Source organism: Sminthopsis crassicaudata, chromosome 5, assembly GCF_048593235.1.
Source record: "Sminthopsis crassicaudata isolate SCR6 chromosome 5, ASM4859323v1, whole genome shotgun sequence".
Classification (NCBI taxonomy): Eukaryota; Metazoa; Chordata; class Mammalia; order Dasyuromorphia; family Dasyuridae; genus Sminthopsis; species Sminthopsis crassicaudata.
The window spans coordinates 231,369,505-231,393,181 of record NC_133621.1 but is presented as its reverse complement, the minus strand read 5'-3'; the positions used below and the strand labels follow the sequence as shown (position 1 = coordinate 231,393,181).

The window sequence follows — 23,677 nt, the reverse complement described above, 5'->3', positions numbered from 1 at the left end:
TTAGTGCCTGCTTTCAAACAAATGTCCTTGCATACCTATCCTTAGGATAACTTTTAGCTATATTCCCTTGTCTAGACCATCAGCTTTCACACTACTCACTAGCTGTACTTAAGACTGCCATTCTTCCCTGATCTAGCTCAAATTCAAAAAAATGTTTGACAATGTTGTAAGTAAACTTGGAGAAAGAACTGAAGTCCTACAGAATTGTATATTCCATAAGCTTTGTTCCTCTTAGTATTTTAACCTAAATGAAATGCTTGTGAAATGTGTAGATGACATATATTTGATTCATCTTATCTTTATCTTGTCACTTTATAAAACCATAAAATCATTGAGGGTAGTTTATAAACATGTAAAAAAAGTGTATATATTATTATGGAAAATTTACTGCTGTAAGACAAAGTCACTTCAAACAATTCTAGGATGCAAAATTCCTCCTCATATTTGAAATGATGATAGTAAAGGTAGAGAAATTAACCCATAAGTAAATTAATACAATGAAAAGGTTTTTTTTAAATACTCATTTCATTTTGCTGAGTGAAATGAGCAGAACCAGAAGAGCATTATACATGATAATAGCAAGATTGTGTGATGATCAACTGTGACTTATCTATTCTCAGTAATATGGTAATTCAAGACAATTCTAAGACTTGGGATGGGAAATGCTATCCACATCCAGAGAGAGAACTATGGAGACTTAAATGCAGATTGAAGCATACCAGTTTCACCTTTTTCATGTGTTTAATTGCCCTTTCTTTCTCGTGGTTTTTCCCCTTTCATTTTGATTTTTCTTTCTTTTTTGCAAGACAAATATGGAAATATACTTAAAATGACTATATATGTATAACTTATATGAGTTGCTTGCCGTCTTTGGAAGAGGGATCTAAGGGAAAGAGGGAGTAAAAATTTGGAACTCAAAATTTTATAAAAAGGAATGTTGGAAACTACCTGTGCAGGTAATTGGAAAGATAAAATGTTATTAGATTTTTAAAATTTCATTTAATTTTATTTTCAGTTCTGAATTCTCTCCCCACCAAATGAAAAGACGAGAAAAACAAATATCACACAAACAAGTTCCTCTCAGTCTATCAGCTCTTTCTCTGTGAAGGTACATAGCTTGTTTCATCATGAATCTTTTGGATTTGTGATTGGTCATTGTATTGATCAGAGTTCTTTAAGTCTTTCAAAATTGTTGATCTTTATAATATTGTTAGCATATAAATTTTCTCCATTTTCTCCATTACAATAGTAATCCATCATATTCAAGTACCATAGCTTGTTGAGCCATTCCTCAATTTAAAGGCACTCCCTATTTCCAATTCTTTGATGCCATTTAAAAAAAAACACCCAAAAAACTTTTAAATATTTTGTACATATAGATCCTTCTCCTCTTTGGGAGATAGGACTACGAATGGTAGCACAGGGTAAAAAGTTATATACAGTTTAATAGTTTGTTGGGCATAGTTCCCAATTAGAAAGATTGATCTTCAATACATTAAAAAAAAGGAAAATTATGGTATATGAATGTTATAGAATATTATTGTTCTGTAAGAAATGACCAACAGGATGAATACAGAGAAGCTTGGAGAGACTTACATCAACTGATGCTGAGTGAAATGAGAAGAACTAGAGATCATTATACACGTCAACAATGATACTGTATGAGGATGTATTCTGATGGAAGTGGATATTTTCAACATAGAGAAGAGCTAATCCAATTCCAATTGATCAATGATGGACAGAATCAGCTGTCCAGTAAAGGAACACTGGGAAATGAGGGTAAACTGTTAGCATTTTTTGTTTTTCTTCCCAGGTTATTTTTACCTTCTGAATCCAATTCTTCCTTTGCAACAACAACAACAAAATTCGGTTCTGCACATATATATTGTACCTAGGATATACTATAACATATTTAATATGTATGGGAATGCCTGCCATCTAGGGGAGGGGGTGGAGGGAAGGAGGGGAAAAATTCGGAACAGAAGGGAGTACAAGGGATAATGTTGTAAAAAATTACCCATGCATAGGTACTGTCAAAAAATGTTATAATTATAAAATTAATTTTAAAAAATTTAAAAAAAAGAAAAAAGGAAAAATAAGAACACAAAGGAAACTCAACAATATTTACTAGTGCAAATTTTCGGAAAGCAATATACTTAGTCATAAAATTAATCATTATCTTTAAGTATTTCTACTTCTAGGACTTTATGCTAAATGAAGATTAAAAAATAGATCTATCATTATAAAATTCACTCTTGAACTTTACATTCTAGCCACACTGGATTAATAGCTATTTCCTGAACTTAATTCCCTATCTCTAGCCTCTATTCACTCCTCCCTTCCCCCCTTATTTCAGCCTCTTAAGAATCCTCATCTTAGCTCCAATCAGGTGATGCCTAGGCAAAGATGGGATCTTTCCAGGTGTTAGTGACTTCTACCTTAGTTTTCCTATAATTCTTATCTGTGTACATGTGGAGCTGTTAACTCACACTGCCCCAGGATAAAGTAAGTTCCTGGAAGGTAGTGATAGTTTTATATTAGAATCCTCAGCACATTATACAATGCCTTACACATTAAAGCTGCTTAATAAAAATATGCATTTAACTGAACTAAAAAGGAAAGTAGAATAAAAGTTCTTTAAGTGGCAAGGACCTTTTTTTTTTCCTGTCTCAAGTACCAAACAATCAGTCTGTTCAATGCTAGCTGGATGGCTGAACCAATCATAGTATATTAACAAAATGCCCCATGCTGATGGGTTTGTGCATACTTGTCTCTAATAAGACCTTTCAGCCCAGAAACCCGCTCGAAATCCCCACTTCCCTTAGGTGCTTTTTATCTCCCTTCCAGAGATGTTAGAGAGGGTGTGATTATCTCCTTTTTAGTGCTTTCATCTCCCTTCCTGAGAAATCAGGGGGCCGTGATCACCTCCTTTTCAGAGTTTTTACCTCCATTCCTGAGAAAGTCAGGGAGGATGTGATCACCTCCTTTTTGGGTTCTCACCTCCCTGAGAAGTCAGGGATGGTGTGACCACCTGTGTTCTAAAACAAAAGAAAGCAGGAGATATAATAGGCTAGAATTGAGCAGATGCACTTAAAATAAGATAACGTGGCACTTAAGGCTAATACCAATTGGACAATTCTTTATTAACAGAGGCTTAGAGGATTACCCTACTCAACTCTGTGGGTGTAGGCAAAGAAGGGGAAGAGAGATGAGAGGGTGAAGTAGGACAAGCAAGATATTTCTTTGGTGGTGGAGAGAGAGAAAAGAGGTGTGGAGATTCCTATATCTAATCCCCTGATGGTGACCTCAAAAGTCCAAGAATAAAGACTTTTGGTTATCCTGACTCTCTCTGATTCTAAGATATCCAGGTGACTAACGCAGTCCCCACAGTAATAACTGACATCATATTTTACCTCTGATATAAAAAAGTCTCATGATATTTTTCCATCAGCTATAATGGTGGTATTTTGTTTTATAAAGATACTATTTATGATATTAAGGAAAATCCATTTAGAATTATAAATTTAGATCTGAAAATAAACCTGAGACTTTTCAACAGAAACATATATATTTTTCAGAAGATTTTTTTTTGCTATTTTTATCTAGTCATGTGATCTGGTCAGTTTAATAGAGCTTTTTTTAAAATAGTTTTTTTTTTAATTGAACCAATACTTCATTGTCTATATAATCCATAATGGTCATGTTATAGTTAAATATATTATAATCACTTTGCTATAATTTCTTGATTGTTCCTATATCTGATGTCCTTTTTAGAATATTTTTGGAACATATGAAAGAGCTGGGCTTCTCAGTGACCTTTTAAGGTCTTCTCCATTTTAACTAAAAGTCACTTACTAGACCTTTCATTATAATTCAAATTTTACCAATCTATTGCCATGATATTCAATGATGATTTCAATATTATTGGGACCCTTTACAGGACTGAAATACAACCTAACCTCTCATTTGGTGCTCAGTGTTGTCCTACTTCAAAAGTTGTTCCCCCTACTTTCTGATTCCAATAAAATTTCTTATTACTTGAGCTTTAAAAAAAAAAAAAAGCAATGTTATGAATATAAAGGATAATAAAAATAAGAGAATATAGAATATCACTTTGTATGAAGTGAACCAAACCGAAAATGGTGTATATATAACTCACTCAATTACTTACACCTTTTGACTCAGCAATTCAACAACTGGGTTTATACCCCTTAAGTGGTTACTACCGACAAGAAAAGAACAATGTAAATTAAAATATTCACTATTTTTTTGTCCTTACTATATAATCTTAACAACATTTTCTTGTTTTTAATATCACATCCATTTCTAAATATACAAGAGTGTAACAAATTTTAAAAGAGAAAAAAATTCAATAATACAAAAGCAATTTTTGCTTTTCTTGTATCCTTATCAGTGCATGACACATAGTAAGTGCTTAAATGCTTTTTGATTTACTGACAAAACTAGCCAAAATACTGAGTTTTTTTGGATTTTAAAAAAATCATTTATTGATTCTTTTTTTTTTTGGCTGAGGCAATTGAGGTTAAGTGACTTGCTCAAGGTCATACAGCCAGGAAATATTAAATGTCTGAGGCCATATTTGAACTCAGGTCCTCCTGGCTTCAGGGCTGGTGCTCTATCCACTGCACCACTTACCTGCCCCCAATTGATTTTTTTTTTTAAATCCTTACAATCATTCTGTAAGGTATGTTCTAGGCATTATTATTTCTAATTTTAGGGGAGTAAAGTGACTTCCCCAAGATCGCCTGTTACCAGCCAGAACTCTGAACTTGAAACAAGTTTGTTTACAAGGACTAAGTGGAATTGATGAGACAATGGTTATCTATTTTAGCATGGTTCAGTAGGATTGATTTAATCTTACAACAAACAATGGTTTCCTAGTGATATAATGATTGGTTTATACTCAGTGTGGAGCATATAAGCAGGGACTGAGAGCCCCAGGAGAGAAGTTCTTGGAGTCAAGGAGATAGAAATTCATTTCACCTTCAGTCAAGCTCCTGGTGGCTGGCCTGGCTTAATGCACTTCTCCCAATGAGACCAAGGCCGGTCTGAAAGTCTCTCCAGAAAGCTGCCCAGCCCCAGGAAGGAGATAATAAAGGATTTGGACTTTAACACCTGGCTGTGGTGGTTACTGAACTGAAAAGAAGGCTACTCCCAGAGATCCCAAGAAAACTGAACCAGAGAACATTACAGTCACCTTGCTAGTAGACACAGAACTTGAATCTGAGTCTACTTAGTTCCTACTACCACTTTTTTTCCCCCTAAGCCAATTGGCGTTAAGTGACTTGCCCAGTCACACAGCTAGGAAGTGTTAAATGTCTGAGACCAGATTTGAACTTGGGTCTTCCTGAATTCAGGGCTGATGCTCTATCCACTGCACCACCTAGCTGCACCCCCCACTATCTTTCAATATCTCTCCTTCCTTTTGTGAGAGAAAGTCATATGGGTGTTCATTTCCTCTCCTCTCTCTTCTTTTTTTTTTATTTTTTTATTTTATTTTAATTAAAGCTTTTTATTTACAAAACATATGCATGGGTAATTTTTCAACATATACTCTTGTAAAACTTTCTGTTCCAAACTTTTCCCTCCTTCCCCCCACCCTCTCTCCCCTAGATGGCAGGTAGTCCAATACATGTTAAATATGTTTTAAAAAAATATGTTAAATCTAATATATGTATACATATTTATACAGTTATCTTGTTGCACAAGAAAAAGTTGTATCTAGAAAGAAAAAAACCTGAGAAAGAAAACAAAATGCAAGCAAACATCAACAGAAAGCGTGAAAATGCTATGTTGTGGTCCACACTCAGTTCCCACAGGCCTCTCTCTGGGTGTATATGGTTTTCTTCACTGAACAATTAGAACTGGTTTGAATCATCTCATTGTTGAAGAGAGCCATGTCCATCAGAATTGATCATTGTATAATCTTGTTATTTCTGTGTATAATGATCTCCTGGTTCTGCTCATTTCACTTAGCATCAGTTCATGTAGGTCTCCACAGGACTCTGAAATCATCCTGTTGGTCATTTTTTACAGAATAATAATATTCCATAACATTCATATACCATAATTTATTCAGCCATTCTCCAATTGATGGGCATCTGTTCAGTTTCCAGTTTCTAGCCCCTACAAAAAGGGCTACCACAAACATTTTTGAACATATGGGTCCCTTTCCCTCTTATAAGATCTCTTTGGGATATAAGCCCAGTAGAAACACTGCTGGATCAAAGGATACGCAGTTTAATAAGTTTTTGGGCATAGTTCCAGAATTGCTCTCCAGAATGGTTAGATCTGTTCACAGTTCCACCAACAATGTATCAGTGTCCCAGTTTTCCCATGTCCCCTCCAACATTCATCATTATTTTTTCCTGTCATCTTAGCCAATTTGACAGGTGTCTTCACACTCTTCTTAATTCTGAAGTCTCATTCTTGAAGTAACTAATCTTTTAACTACCAAATCTAATGGCCTTTTCTCAGTTCTCATCTTTCATCACATTTCTTCAGTCTTTGATACCACTGGTCATCTTCTTTTCTTTGACATTTCATTCTCTCTAGTTTTCAAGGCACTACTGTCTACTGGTTCTCTTCCTATCCATCTAACTTAACTGCTCTTCCTCAGACACCTTTGTTAGATATCTTCATCCAAATCTCCCAAAGGGCACTCTTCTGTTCTCTCTATATAAGATTTTACTTGTGATCTTATCAAATCATGATCTCTATATTGATGATTCTCAAATCTGTTTATCCAGCTCTAATTTTTGAGCTAACTTTCAGTCTCACATCTTTATTTTAATTTATTTTTTATTTTTGCTGAGGCAATTGGGGTTAAGTCACTTGCCCAGGATCACACAGCTAGGAAGTGTTAAGTGTCTGAGGTCAGATTATTTTTTCTGAATCTATTATTTTTTTTTTAATAAAAAGGTTTTACTAGCACTATCAACAGAACATACCATTTGCAATATTTTCTAGTAATGATTATTAGATTGTTTTGATCAGTCTATCACACACAGAGTTATTAACATATACTTGGTAAGATGAGCGATTGAAGTACTGCATTTAACTATGAACATAAAAGATAAAATTAACTGAAAAGGAATTGCACCTATTAAGGGATCCCTTCCTGTTTTATATTCAGTACAAAATTTAATAACACTTCCACTAGAGGGTATATAAGATTACATCATTTATTCTGATAAAATATTGATAGAATTTGGATTATCTATATATTTCCTTATATATCCCATTGGTTGGGGGTAGAAAGAACTCCTAACCAAAGATAACTAAGATAGGCTAACATTCAGGTGAAGAGCAACTACGTTGCTATATTCCCGGTAATTTGTACTCAAGTGTTAGGTTCACTAATTTTCACTGAAGAATAACAGCTTTCATTGATTTTTTATATAACCAGGAGAAACTTTCTGCTTAGTCTTAGAAAGGTTAAAGCTGAATCAATAATGGTAATAACTACACATAGATAACTGGATACCATATACAGTTCTGTAGTCCAGTTTAATTTATCTTTAGTCTACTAAAGAGTCAAGACCACTATTTAGAATAGCTCAGGATGGTTTCCCAAAACAAAAAACTGTAATTATTTAAACAGCTGTAAACCCTAATTAGACCAAGTGCATTCTTATATGAGGTTCCTAAGCAATTTATTAACTATTACAACTCTTTATAACAGTGAGTGGATAAAGTACAAAAAGGTGGCAATCAAATTGCAGCACTTCTCAAACACTTCTACATCATCAGATTATCTAACACCGTCTGCTGTCTGGGTAGGCTCTTATTAAATGTATTCCAAACCTCTACTCTGACTACAGATAGGCTTTGCTCTGGTCCACCATCTTCTGGAGGTCAACAACTTGGGAGAAAAAATACAAAGAAGAAAAAACAAAGCTTCTCTTTAGATTCTTGCATATATTAGCATTTTGTATTACTATCCTAGTAATTTTCTACCTTAGATCAATTTCAACATGCATCCAGGACTTCCTCACTGTATCTGCATTGTATAAGCCGGCATGACATCAACTTTTCTACCCCTAATAGGGTCTGTGAGATAGCAACTTAAAATGGTGCTCTGAGTTACAACAAAGCCCTTTATCCCCAATTTAGATTTAAAAAATTTTTCTCTTTTAAAATTCCTTTTTCTCTTGATAAATTAGCCTGTGAAGAAGAAAAGGGGAATCTGGCAGGCCTAAAGTATGAAACTGGGTGGGAACAGAACTTAAGTAGGAAAAAAGGCCTTTGGCAATACAGGCTTCATTTTATTAAAAAAAAAAAAAATCAATATTGTTGCATGACAATATTAATGACAACTGGTTTCAATGCTAAGGTAAACAAAAAGCCAATTTTTTATTCAATGGAGAAAAGTAATCTGACTTGAAATTTGAGCACATTTTTCTTTTAAAAATCATCTTTTTTTTTCTCATATTTATTTTCCCAAATCTAACTTAATCAAGAAATTTTAAAGGGAAAGAAGAGATCAGTTTGTTCAAACCCTATTTAGTTCCCCAGATCTTAAGAAAAGGACTCACTGCTCATTTTTAACTCAAGTAGCAAGGGATTTTCTCAACAAACGAAACAAAAAAAAAAAAAAAAAAGTTTGTAAATAGATCTTCAGGCTAAATATTTAGCTTCATTCAATCAAACTTCCTATCTAGATGGTATATAGAGTAATGGCTTACCATCAAATCTGTTTATTTAATCAAAATGAATGTTGTAACAAACCACTTCACTGAAACAACCAAATATGTAGGAAACTATGAGAAAACTGGAAAAATCTACCAACTCTGAGGCCCCTTAGACTGTGTTATAAGTCACTGGCATATGCAACTCATTTTCTTGTTAATTCCCTCTAGAGACCTAGTCTTCAGTCCACATGTAGGATCAAATTTCATTAGCAGTTGTTGGAAAATGCAAGCCCTATGTATTTGCAAGTCAAAACTAGTGAAGGCAAAGGCTAGGCTTACCATCTTCACTAAATTTTTTTCCCCCTGGGAAAGGATTTTAGTTAATAGAAAACATTTGTTGAGAGCACAAAGGAGGAAGTTTAAAAGAAGGGATTCAGCTGGGAAAGACAACCAAGCCTTAGTCATAATGTTGAAACTTTAACATAATACTTCAACTGTAGCTGTGTCAAAGTAGAATCTTAACCATGATTTTATCATTAAGGCTTAAAATGACAAAGGCACAGAAAGAAAAATTTAAACAGAAAAGCACAAGACACAATTTTCAGCTTATTTCACATCTTATCCCATTTCTGTGGATTAGCCTGAAATTCAGACTGAATTTATTCTTAAAAAAAAAAAAAAAATCACATAATGACCAACTGTGAAATTAAGTTGAAACTGAAACCCACAATTAATTCCCTACTTTTGAAGCTAAAAAGTTATCAATTGTAAAAGATCTTTATATTTAACCAACTGATTTTTTCTTGATGCACTAGAAAAATAAATGGCTTACTTGTTTAAATTTGTAATCTACCCGTCCTTACCTTTGTCTGAGCTGTATCACCCTTCTCAAACATCATTTTAAGTCTGTTGAGTGGGACGTTATATTTCTCTATTTTGCCTGTAGCATCTGGATTCTCATTGGCTTCAGATTTTCCTATTTCTTGCTTGGATTCTCTCAGGCAGTTTTCCATTTTGCCAGTTTCTAGTGAATGGATTTTAAACTCTTCACTGTGATTGTTGGGAAACTGAGCCTGGATAAGAGCTTCTGAAGGAGACTGAAGTCTAGATCTGGTATCAATCCCTTCTGTTTGGGTAGTTTCAGCTACTGAAGAAATGTTATTTTCCAGTGGAACACAGAGATGGTCGACCTTCGATTTCACCTCAGCACTGCTATTTCGTAGAGATTCTGTCTGAGGCTCTGTTCTCAGCTCTGGATTCTCCCACTTCTTCTTTAATATACTGAGAGTCCCCTTTCTAAAATGCTGGGGAAAGTTCTCAGTGTTCTAGAAGAAAATGAAATTATTATTATTTACAACCTGACCTGATGAAGCATCAAATACAAACTTTGTAAAAATGAAAGCTAAAACTACGAGCTGCTCCTTGTTCACTGCTGTCTCAGACAGCTGTGAACAGTTACAACTGTGCCACATGGAGAAAGCCCAGGGGTGGGAGGGGAAAAGAGAAAGAAAGTCAGAGACTAAAGCAGGAAGTGATAAAACAGGAGAGACTTATAAGGACAAAATGGGAAGAAAGAAAAGTCAGATCTAATGGTGGTTACCTTGGAGACAGAGATTTTCATTTTCAGAATTAAGAAGAAAGGAACAATATCCAAATACTGAAAATCTTAAGCATTATGTCTAAATTAGTAAGAGTTTAAAATAAGGTTTTTAAGGAACAGAGGGCAGCTGAAAGCACACAGCTCATTCCAGATAATATTAGTGAGCTAAAACATTTTAGAAATGATTTTTATGTATTTATATAAATTATAATAATTTTTCTAATCTCTCCCCCTTGTTTATCTAATCTATTCTCAGACTTTACTTGTCACTTTTATGAAGAAAAATCCCCAGATCCATGTATTTAGTTTTTTTTCTGAGCACTAGTCCTATATCTCTATGCTTTACCTTGATCTGCCAGGAACACTTAAAACTCAAACTGTCCAAAACTGAGCTTACCTTCCCTCCTCTCCTGCTTGACATCATCAATCCCCCAGGGTGATTTTTGATTTTTTTTCTTTCCCTCAGTCCCATCTCCTTTCCCAATTAAGTGCAAAGTGTATTCATAAGAGCACCTTCATCTCACAGTGTTGTTGTGAGGATCAAATAAGATCATTATGCAACACATTTGTAAACCTTAAAGCCCTATGTAAATTCTGCGGCTGTTGTCATTCTACTTTTATGTTCTCTCATTTGTGTTCCCATTCATCTTTTATGACAATGTCATACTCTAGCATCGGCCCTCTTCACTTCTTTCGTGGAAAATATTCTTCTTCTGATATCCCTATCTGGAGCCACACCCTTATCCAATTCAACTTTCCATAGAACTGGCAACATAATCTGCTTAATGTATAGGTCTGACAAGTTATTGTGTTGATCGAAAACTTTCAATGGCTTCCTGCAGTCTATAGAAAAAAATACAAACTTCTTAATCTAAATTAATATATATGTAAAACACTGTGAATCTAAACCTATTGCTCTTACAAGATTATCAACTGCTGTTGCACTATTATTATTGCTGCTATCATTATAATTATTATTAACTTTCACAAAGCTGAACTTTGTTCCAACCAACCTTTTAAGTATTAATTCACCCTACTTTACTAAATACATCGTATCTTCTAAACAAGTGGACCACTAGTTATTCCCCTATTTTATCCTATATTCTTTTAATCTCTTACATTCCATTCGCTATCTTCCGTATCTATAACTTACTTTTTTCTCTCAGTCTGTGGAAATTGAAGTCCAACTCAGGAGCTATTTTTTTGATGAAGACTTTCCCTATGTTCTTAGTTGGAAGTAAGTTCTTCCAAAATTTTTCCTAGAGTACTTAATCTGGATCTTTCCTTTGCCCCTATCACATTCTACCATGAATCTTTAATCTCAGACCTGGAGGAGACTTGAGGGATCATCTAATCTAATACATAATGGAACAGGAATTCCCTAATATTACTGAACAAGTAGAATCCTACATTCAAACCTCTGATCTACCAGTGAATGAACTACTTGGTATCTCCTTAGGCCAGTGGTCCTCAAACTTTTTAAATAGGGGGCCAGTTCACTGTCCCTCAGACTGTTGGAGGGCTGGACTATAGTAAAAACAAAAACTCACACTCTGTCTCTGCCCCTCAGCCCATTTGCCATAATCTATAAACTCCTCATCGGGCTGCATCTGGCCTGAGGGCCGACAGTAATTTGAGAACCCCTGCCTTAGAACATCTATTCCATTGCTCTATTAGGAAGGTTTTATTTAAATCTAGTAAAAAAAAAAATCTGCTTCTTTATAAATTATACTCAATCTGCCTCCTTCTGCTTTCAGAGGCCAAACAGAACAAGTATAGTTCTTCCATGTGATAGTCATTCATAAAACTTGAAGAAAGTTATTCTGGCCCCACTAAGTCCTCTCTAAGCAAAACATACCTAATTTCCTCAAATTATAGCCTAGTTTCCAGTCCTCAGAACCTGATTACTTTCTACTAGATGTAGGTTACATTGGAAGTATTTAAGGGTTTTTTTTTTTTTAACTGATAACTATAACTAGTTATAGTTAACCTATAATTATAACTATATAACTATAAAGAATAAACAGGACAATCATGTCTCTCATTTTGGACTTTTATCTTGAGATGTATATCTTGTCTGCTAGATATATACATATAGATAGATAGATAGATAGATATTTATATCTATCTACATATCTATCTATCTATCTATCTATCTATCTATCTATCTATCTATCTATCTATCTATCCACTATTGACTTGTATTAAGTTTGTGAGTCACTAAAATCTTCAGCTCTTTTCATACAAGCTAATGTCTAGCTTCAACTCTACTGTCTAGTGTTTGTATAGTTGTTCTTTTGAACCAACATGAAAATCCTATCAAATTACAAAGATTTGGCCAATCATTCTAACTTAATAAAAGGCTTTTGGAGAACTTTTAATCACTCAGATTATCAGCTGTCTGTCCCAGCTTCACTTTACCTGTAAATCTGATAAGCATAACAACCTTGACTCCATTTTATTTATTTATATATATTTTAATGGCATATATATATATGTGTGTGTGTGTGTGTGTGTGTGTGTGTGTGTGTGTGTGTGTGTGTGTGTGTGGAAGGCAGGAACTGTTCAATTTTTTTTTTTTTTGTTCTTTGCATCTTATATATAAATAGTTGGCCTTCAATGAATGTTTGTTGATTTTTAATTCAGTCAAGTCACTGGAAATGATGTTCAATAGCACAGAGGCAAGGAAAGCTCTTTGGTGCACTCTCCTTAATTCAATAAGGACTTGTTAAGCACCTGGGCAGTTGGTGGTCAAGTGGAGAGAGCAACGACTCTGGCATCAAGAAGACTTGAGATCAAATGCAACCTCAAACATTTCCTACCTATGTGACCCTGGACAAGTCACTGAATTTCATTTGGAAAGTGGGGATATTATTATATAGCATCTATTTCCCAGGACAATTATGAGAATCAAATGAGATCACTGTGCCATATAGTAAATACTTATATAAATGTTAGGTATCATCATTTATTATATATACAAAGCACTGATTACTGTAAGCAGAAAAACACAAAAAGGAAGCAATTTTTGCTGTCAAAGATCTCTTGATCTTAAGAGAGGAGGGAGAACATTTCAGGCACAGAGACAATTTTTTTTTTTTTTAAATCTGACCATTCCATCAATTTTGCATCCAAAATTGGACTCTGAAAGGGACTCCAGAGACAATTTTGTCCAAATTAAACTAATCTGTATAGGAAGGCACTCTAAACATTTCCCCAAAAGATTATTCAATTTCTACATGACAACCCTCTAGTATCTAGAAAACAATTCTCTCCTGAAGCAGCTTATTATACTTTTGAACAGCTCTATTAACAAATTTTTACAATTAAATCTAAATCTATAACTTCAAACTCCTGGTTTGAAGCTCCTGGTTCTGTCTTTTGAGGTCAACAAGCTCTTCAGTTACTTGGAAGTAATGATCATATCCTTTCTAAATCACCTGTTCTCCAGGCTAAAGGATCCAGTTTCTTAAATTATTCTTTATAATCATCATAATAACAATTATTATAATGATTATTTGTGACATTTAATATTTACTAACTTTTGTTGGCAAATAAACAGATAAACAGAGATTGATTTGTCCAGGGTTGCAACTATTCTATGGGGCCACATATGAACTCAGATCTTTCTTATCCTAAAACCTTTATTCTAACCACTCTGCCATTTAAAAATTATCCAGAGGCACCTTGCCAGCCATCCTTCTCTAGATATTGGATCACAAACCTCTTATCTTGTCTATAAGGAAAATGGCTTACCTAAATCCAAGTATACCATGTCTACAGCATTCCCTTCATAATCTATCAGAATTATAATTTTAGGAAGAAAAACAAAACCAGAAAAGGCAGTTAAGTTTTGTCAGGCACTTCCTGATCTTTGTGAAGCTGTGCTGACTCCAAATAATCACTTCCTTCTCTTAATTCTCACAAACTATATCTTTAAGGATATATTCTAAAAATCTTGTCAAGAACCCAAGCCAAGCTTGCTAACCTATGATTTTAAGAATCTGATTAGTTTCAGTCTTTGTCCATTCATCTGTGAAGCTGTCTGCCTCTCTTTTCGCTCTCTCAAATCAGGATATGTCTAGGATGAATTATTAAAGAAATGGTTTATTAGCATTTAGGGTGAGAAAATTTGTGGGATACAGCATAGTTTCATAAAGACAGCCTGAATATAGTTTGTTGACACATAATTATTTCTGTTGTCTCCTCCATTAGATCATGAATTTATCAAGAGCAGAGAATGTCTTTTACTTTTTTTGTTTTCCCCAACATTTAGCAAACTGCCCAGAACATAGTTCTGCTTGAATGAAAAGCTCCTGTTTTGAAGCAATCTATTGCACATTTGGGTAATTCTAATTATTAGGAAGTTTTTTCTAACATGGAGCCTAAATTGGTCTCTCTGTAATTTTATCTATTGTTCTTGTTGCTGCTTATTGTGGCAGCCTGCTCTGAGTCTGCTCTACATATTAAACACTTGCAGTTCTCATGACATGTCCTCAAGCCCCTTCACGAACCTGGGTTGTCTTCCATTGGATGCTGTCCAGCTTACTGATGTCCTTCTTAAACTATGGTATCCACAAAAATCCTTCCTTTCTCCCATTCCTGGAAGCTGTGTCCCCCTGGAAGCTAAGCCCCTCTAAATGGAGTAGCAGACTGCATTACCTTTTTTGATTCCCAAAGCACATTTCTGATCCATAAGGAGCTTGCAGTCCACTAAAATCCCTAGGACATTTTCAGAATAGCTGCTGTTTTACCACACCTGCTCTAGACATTCTTGTGAAACTGACCTTTTGTATTCAAAAACAGGACTTTAAACTCTAGGAGATGCTTATGAACCACTACATAGAATTCTCAATCCCTCTAATTTTGTCCACCTGCATTTTGGATTTCATTCACAGGCTAATTGTACACTGTTTCAAAGTCCGATTCTTTTTGTACAGCAAAACAACTGTTTGGACATATATACATATATTGTATTTAATTTATACTCTACCATATTTAACATGGATTGGTCAACCTGCCATCTGGGTGGGGAGAAGGAGGGGAAAAATTAGAACAAAAGATTTGGCAATTGTCAATGTTGTAAAATTACCCATGCATATATCTGGTAAATAAAAACTATTAAAAAAAAAAAACAGGACTTTACATTTATCCTTAGTGAGTTTCATCTTTTTAGATTCAGCCCAATGTTCCAGGCTATTTTACTGTTATCTAATTCAGGGCTTCTTAAACTTTTTCCACTCTTTTTGCAATTTTTATTTTTATGCAACTGTAGTACATAGGGAAAAAATAGGCATACAAGTCAAACATTTATGATAATAAATCATAATTTCACAAATCACATATGGGCATTACTCACAGTTTAAGAAGCTTTGATCTAATGTGTCTGCTGTCATTCCCAGCTTTATTTTTATACAAATCAAAAGTAGAAACTTAAATATTAAAAAGTGTTCAGCTAAATGACCACAGCCTACGCAAAGAATCTGAGCAAAATAAATACAGTATCCTCAAAAAGACCTGTGGTGTTGGAGTCTGTACCTTTTGTTTGACTTTTGTCCTCCCAAAACCCTTCCTCACTTTCTCCCTCCATTCTAAATATGCCAGTGGAGTTACTCTGGTTGTCCACATGTCACCTCTCACTCTTATAATGTGACCAGCCCATCTTCTCTTTCTTCACTTAAGGGCAATAAACTTTTTAGAGGTGACCATGGATTCTTGCATTTTATGAATCTTCAACAAGCTAACTGGATTAGTGATCGGAGAATTTTGTTTTACTGAGACACCAAGGCATTGTTGGTAAAGTTGTGAATTGGATCCAGCTATTCTGGAGAGCAATTTGGAACTATGCTCAAAGGGCTATAAACTGAAAACCTTTTGATCCAGCATTGCCACAACTGGTTCTATATCCCAGAGTGAATTATAAAAGAGGGCAAAGGACCCGCATGTGCAAAACAATTTGATTCAGCTCTTTTTGTGATGGCAAAGAATTGGCAAATGAGTGGATACACATCAATTGGGGATGGCTGAATAAGTTATGGTATATGAATGTAATGGAATACTATTATTCTATAACAAATGATGAGCAGGCTGATCTTAGAAAAATCTGAAAAGACTCATATAAAATGATGCTTAGTGAAATAAGCAGAACCAAGAAAACATTGTATATAGCAACAACAAGATTGTGTGATGGTCAACTATAATAGACTTAGCTTCTTTCAGCAATTCAAAGATCCAAGGCAATTCCAATAAATTTTGGATGGAAAAATGCCATCTGCATTCAGAGAGAGAACTATGAAGACTGAATATAGATCGAAGCATAATACTTTCCTCTTTTTTTTTTTCTTTTCTTTTGTTTTGGTTTATTCTGTCTCACAGTTTTTCCCTTTTGTTCTCATTTTTCTTTAGCAAGATTCATATGGAAATATGTGAAAAATGGGAATGTACACATATAACCTATATGTGATTGCCTGCTAGCATGGAAAGGAGGGAAGGTGAAAAAACAATATGGAACTTAAAACCTTTAAAAAATGAAAGTTGAAGATCTTTTTTAACATGTAATTAGAAAAAAAACATACTACAAAAATAAAATTTTTTAAAATGTAAAATAAAAAAAAGAAATTTTATTCTAAAGCAGCATTTCCCTAATGGTGTTCTAATTAACAATAATAGCTAACATTCATCTAGCATATACCTCACACTAAGAATTTTACAGTTATTCTCTCATTTGTTTCTCACAACCCTAGAGAGTAAGTGTTGTTAGTTTATTTATTTTTTTTTATATTTTACACTTGAAGAAATTGAATCAGAGTCTAAGTGACTTGCCCAAGATCACAAAACTGATAAGTGTCTGAAGGTGGATTTGAATTCAGTTCTTCCTAACTCCAGGAATGTCTCTTCATCTGCTGTGCTACCTAGCTGCCTCCAACATAAAAACTGTTTCATAGAGGAGATTCTTGTTCAGGTAAAAGTTGTACTAAAATGATGTCTGACCACTTCAAGAGAAAATGCCAGTTAATGACACTTTCCCCTTCTAAAGTATTAAAAATTATATTAAGTATATTTAACAATATATATCAACAATTGAAACTATATCCACTCATATGAAAGAGTGTTCCAAATCACTACTGATCAGAGAAATGCAAATTAAGACAACTCTGAGATACCACTACACACCTGTCAGATTGGCTAAGATGACAGGAACAAATAATGATGAATGTTGGAGGGGATGTGGGAAAACTGGGACACTAATACATTGCTGGTGGAGTTGCGAAAGAATCCGGCCATTCTGGAGAGCAATTTGGAACTATGCCCCAAAAGTTATCAAACTGTGCATACCCTTTGACCCAGCATTGCTACTCTTGGGCTTATATCCCAAAGAAATACTAAAGAGGGGAAAGGGACCTGTGTGTGCCAAAATGTTTGTAGCAGCTCTTTTCATAGTGGCTAGAAACTGGAAGATGAATGGATGTCCATCAATTGGAGAATGGTTGGGTAAATTATGGTATATGAAGGCTATGGAATATTATTGCTCTGTAAGAAATGACCAGCAGGAGGAATACAGAGAGGCTTGGAGAGACTTACATCAACTGATGCTGAGTGAAATGAGCAGAACCAGAAGATCACTGTACACTTCAACAACAATACTGTATGAGGATGTATTCTGATGCAAGTGGAAATCTTCAACATAAAGAAGATCCAACTCACTTCCAGTTGATCAATGATGGACAGAGGTAGCTACACCCAGAGAAGAAACACTGGGAAGTGAATGTAAATTGTTAGCACTAATATCTGTCTGCCCAGGTTGCATGTACCTTTGGATTCTAATGTTTATTGTGCAACAAGAAAATGATATTCACACACATGTATTGTACCTAGACTATATTGTAACACATGTAAAATGTATGGGATTGCCTGTCATCGGGGGGAGGGAGGGGGGGTAATTTGGAAAAATGAATACAAAAATAAAAAAAAAAAAAAAAGAAATGACCAGCAGGATGAATTCAGAAAGGCTTGGCGAGACTTGCATGAATTGATGCTCAGTGAAATGAGCAGAACCAGGAGATCATTATACACTTCAACAGCAATACTGTATGAGGATGTATTCTGATGGAAGTGGATATCTTTAACATAAAGAAGATCCAACTCACTTCCAGCTGATCAATGATGGACAGAAACAACTACACCCAGAGAAGGAACACTGGGAATTGAATGTAAAATATTAGCACTACTGTCTACCCAGGTTACTTATACCTTCAGAATCTAATACTTAATGTGCAACAAGAAAATTGGATTTACACACATATATTGTATCTAGGTTATACTGTAACACATGTAAAATGTTTGGGATTGCCTGTCACCTAGGGGAAGGAGTAGAGGGAGGGAGGGGAAAATCTGGAAAAATGAATACAAGGGATAATGTTATAAAAAATTACTTATGCATATATACTGTCAAAAAATTTATAATTATAAAATTAATTTTAAAAACCTAATATATTTCAACAACTTACTACAAGTAGGCAACAATCCAGCATAAGATAGATTTTGTTTCCTATACTTTGCTGGTTCCTTAACATTGATCCCATAGATATTTCAGATCTTAGCTTTAATTCCATTTCACCTACAAGTAGCAATTATGATTTCTCCCAATATATTTCAAACTTTTAAGTAGCTTTTAACAAAAAAGTTTTAAAAAATGATGACTTAAAGAATTAAGTCACAGAATCATAGAAATTGTAAAGATGTTAGGTTAAAAGCATGGAAGTGAAGGAACAATTATATTTTGCCATTAAAGGAAAAGATGACAAAAACAGAAAAATCTTGAGTTCCAATTGGAGTACAACCAGCAAATCATCTTGTTGATCTCAGGCGACTTGACTTTCTCCATCTTTCAGAGAACCCAAAAAAAGAAAAGTGGGTCAAAAGCAAGATTTCACTGGAAAAGTGAAATTCAATATGTCTGAGTCAAGTCAAATCTAAACATTTGGCACAACTGTCCAGCTCAGTTAACAAAGGAGCTGACAAATGCCATGATGATTGGCTGTAGCTCAGTGAAACAAGTTCTCTTCCTGTTATTATGTGAGACATGTGAATTTTTTAATACTTACATTTCTCTTCTTATCTGTATTTGCTTCTTCGGCTGCTTTCTGGTACCTTCAGAAGAAAAAAATAAAATGTCAAAAGATAATAACTGTTTCATAGATCACAACCTAGAAGGGACATCAAAAGTTATCCAATCCAATCTTTCATTTAACAAATGAGTTACCTAAGTTCCAGGGTCACAGGCACAGAAAGCATCAGAGGTGGGACCTAAACTCACTCTATCCCCCTGGCTCTTTCACTTCCACTTTTCTAGTCTTTAGGAAAACCAACTGGGGCATACTTTAAATACACTACTAGTGATTGTGATGATTTCATTTGGAGTGAGAGTTATAAGGTATTTGACACCAAATTAGATTGGCTTAAAGTGGATGCAGTCTGGTCTAGGTTGAGTTAAGTATGTGAAGCCTAAACCTGGATCACCCTTAGGTAGTGATCTAGAAACTAGAATTCCAGGATCAGTAAGGGTGGTTGGGATTCACTTCAAAGAAAATAAGGAACCTAAAATGTGAACCTCCAAGAATAGCATAATAAAATAAAACTTGAATCCAAAGTTGGCACAGCATTGATACCTTAGAGCCACACTTCCCATTATACAAAAGTCTTGGCCCCTACTCATCCAGAACCTAGTTAGTGCTAAACAACATATTATGTGATAAGTAAAAATTCATAGATGATTCTGGGAACTTTTCAACAGTTAGACTGTTGCAACAGGAGTGTCCCAGGGATCTAGTTTGATCTATCCCCGATAGTTTTCTCAATCTCTGGATAGACCACATGGCCTATATATCAGGCAGAACTCCTTAAGGCTCAGCCCTCTAAAAGATCTTACTCAGCTTCCATCAACAGTAAAGCTCCTTCCACCCCATTTATACTCTACCTAAATTCATTCTTCAAGGGGTAAAAAACTCCCACCCTCTATAATCAAACAATCAATCTATCTATCATAAACCTACAAATATATCTATATCTATCTATCTATCTATCTATCTATCTATATGCACACATACATGTGTCCCTTATCCTATCCCCAAAAAAATTTGTCCTGGAGGGGAGTTGAAATACCATTGCCAAACACAGTCTCTACTACTACCACTTAGCTATCTTTTCAAAGGTTTATACAATCCAAATTTATTACCTAATAGACCTAATAGCTATTATCTCCTGACACAAAGTACATTTTTCCTTTATTCTCAGTGAATTGGTTCACAATCTCCCTCTCTATCTTAACTCCCATCTCTCACACTAGGGGAGACTTTCACTTTTATATTAATGTTCCCTCATACACTCTAACTTAAGATTTTATCAAGTTACTCAACTTCCATGATTTATTCCATCATTCCACCACAGCTACACATGAAACTGACCATAACATAACATAACAAAACTGACCATAAGCATAAAAGTAAATGTTCCACTTCCATTACCAAGAACTCTGAAATTACTTTCTTTTCATAATCTCTCTTTAAAAACAAAACAAAACAAAACATTTATTAAGTGCTAAGTGTGAGGTACTGAAATAAGCACTTAAAAATTCTAAATTTTTATTGTATTTTTAGCATTCTTTTCTTTTTCAATTTTGAGCTCTAAATTATTTCCTTCCTTCCCAACTTCTTCCACGTCCACTGAGAAGGTAAGCAATATATCAATTAAATGTGTGAAATCAAGCAAAATATATGTCTATATTAGCCATATTTAAAAAAAAAGCAAGGAAAATAAAATGAGAAAATTATATTTCAATTTGCATTCAGAGTTCATTAGTTCTCTCTCTAGAAGTGGATAGTATTTTTTCATCACCAGTCCTTTGGAACTGTCTTGGATCAGAGTAGCAAAGTCTTTCACAGATGATCATTATTACAACACTGCAGTTACTGTGTACATTGATCCCCAGATTCTTTTCATTTTACTTTATTTCACTTTAGATAGGTCTTCCCCTTCTGCCCCCACCATTATTTCTTCATAATAGTACTCTATCATAATCATATACCACAATTTTAAACTAAGCACTTTAAATCTCTCATTTCATCTTTCTGTCTTACTACTCCTAAATCTAATTATTTGTTTCCCCAAAAATTTCTAATCCCTCAAGCTCTCCATATTTTCCTAGTCCATCACCTTTGCTTTGGCTACACTTTCTTCTCTCTTATTGAACTGATTCAAATCTATCTTCCACTTAAAAATCTTTTGTATCTTTGTCCTGTCACTGCTCACATCTTGCTAAATCCCACTTGGTTTGTACACATCATTTGTCTTCTCTTCAGGAAAGAGGGAAAGGATACAATTGGTAGTTTTGTCACAGAGGGGAGTATGTGGAATGATAAGAACTAAACCTACGGGTAAGTGATTTGTTCCTGCAACTTGAACCTGAGACTAAATGCATATCTAGGGGAAGGAGTGGTCATGGAGATGAGGCTGTGTGCTTGTAAGAACAAAAATGAGTATCTTCATGTCACTGAACCAAAGCAGGGAGAAACCTGTATTCTGTTGCTCTGAATCAATAATACCTTCTAACAGTAAAACAAGCAGCAGTTATGGATAAGTCTGAAGCTCTCTTACCTAGAAGCAAACTGGGGGGTGGGAGGAAGAGGTCAGAAGCTTGCAAAATTCAGACTAAACTAGTGATAATAAAACTTTGCCTTAGATCAGAACATTCTGGACACACTAAAAGTTTTCTCATTTGACTGCATTACCTTGGAACTTCTCTGACTTCCCCCCTATGTCCCAGCATCTGGTACCTTTCTTTCCTAGCACTTCCCTTCCACAATTAGATTTTTGTGTTCATTGAAGGTAGGGACAATCTTCTTCTTATTATTATTTTTTGTACTTGTATCCCCTGTACTTAGCATAATGTCTGACACATAGTAGGCACTTCATATTAGCTGATTGAGATTCTAGACCTTAGTCACTGGAGATCTTTTTTTAAAATTAAATTTTTTCTATCTCCAATTTTTCCTTCCTCCTACCTCCCCAACCTACCTCCACTGAGAAAGCAAGAAAAACAAAACTACTATTATAAACATGTAAAATCAAGAAAAAACAATTCTGAATTGACCATGTCTCCTTTACTCCCCTACCCCACAATGTCTTAATCTACATTGAGTTCATTATCTCTCTATCAAGAAGCATGAAGCTCACTTCATCTTGAGTCCTTTAGAATTATTGTTGGTCACTGTTGAACAATTTTTAAAAGTTTTTCAAAGTTCTCTGTCTTTGAATATTGTTGCTATATAAATTATTCTCCTGATTCCACTGTCATCTCTCTGTACCAATGTTTATTCCCATGTTTCTCCGAAATAATCCTCTTCATTATTTCTTATAGCACAAAAGTATTCCATCACATACATATCACAACTTGTTCACTCTTAAATTGATGGGCATCTGTTCAGTTTCCGATTGTTTACTACCATAAAAAGAGCTGTTGTTGTACATATTTTTATATTTGTGGATCCTTTTCCTTTTTTTTTTAATCTCTTTATGGGCTAGGCTAATACTGGTATCATAGGTCAAAAGGTTTGTACAGTTGAGTGGCTTTTTGGACACAGTTCCAAATTGGTTTTCAGAATGGTTAGACCAAGGGCTCTACCTAATTACCAATTTGACAGATGTGAAGTGGAATCTCTGAGTTTTATTAATTAGCATCATTATGATTATTAGCAATTGGGAACTTTTTTTCAGATGGCTATTTTTAGTTTTCATTTCTTCCTTTAGAAACTACTTATTCATGTCCTTTGGCTATTTATCAATTGAAGAATCATACTTATTCTCATAAACTCAAATCAGTTCCTTATATATCTTATTTAACAGAAAAACTTGCTGCAGAGATTTCCCTCCATATTTGCTTCTCTTTGTTTCCACAAAAACTTTCAAATTTTATCCATGGTACGCTTTACCATCTGTGATCTTGTCTCTTATTTCAACACAAACTCTTCCCTCTCTATAGATCTGAAAGGTTATTTTTTCTTGCTTCTTCAATTTGTTTATGATGTCACTCACCCTTTAAACATTAGTCATGTACCCACTTGGAGCTCATCTTGATTCAAATTCTAGGTTTTTGGTTCCCACCTAGTTTCTGCTGGACTGCTTTCCAGTTTTCCCAAAAGTTTTTATTGAACAGAATTCTTATTCCACTAGCTGAGATCTTTGGTTTTATCAATCTGTTTCAATAATTAATCTATTTCTTAATGCGCACCAAATTATTTTTGATTAATGACTTGTTGTATATTTTGAAATCTAATACTGTGAAGACCCCCCCACCCACTTTTTAAAATTCTCTTGAGGTTCTTGATCTTTTGTTTCTCTAGAGGAATTTTCTTATTATTTTTTCTGG

The 23,677-nt window shown here is 34.6% G+C and overlaps 2 protein-coding genes across 4 annotated transcripts in view; both read right to left on the bottom strand.

Annotated features, from left to right (window-relative positions):
- RACGAP1 (Rac GTPase activating protein 1) overlaps positions 1 to 23,677 on the bottom strand; it is a 284,478-nt gene that overhangs the window by 206,077 nt on the left and 54,724 nt on the right. The window lies entirely within an intron of this gene.
- LIMA1 (LIM domain and actin binding 1) overlaps positions 1 to 23,677 on the bottom strand; it is a 105,495-nt gene that overhangs the window by 34,491 nt on the left and 47,327 nt on the right. For 2 of the 3 annotated variants that reach the window (XM_074270407.1, XM_074270408.1), the window contains exons 3-4: positions 19,359 to 19,404; positions 9,518 to 9,979 (exon numbers count right to left, since the gene is read on the bottom strand). In XM_074270407.1, coding sequence (XP_074126508.1) covers positions 9,518 to 9,979; positions 19,359 to 19,404 — 508 coding nt within the window. The remainder of the gene's footprint in view (positions 1 to 9,517; positions 9,980 to 19,358; positions 19,405 to 23,677) is intronic. The other variant, XM_074270409.1, reaches the window with a different exon arrangement.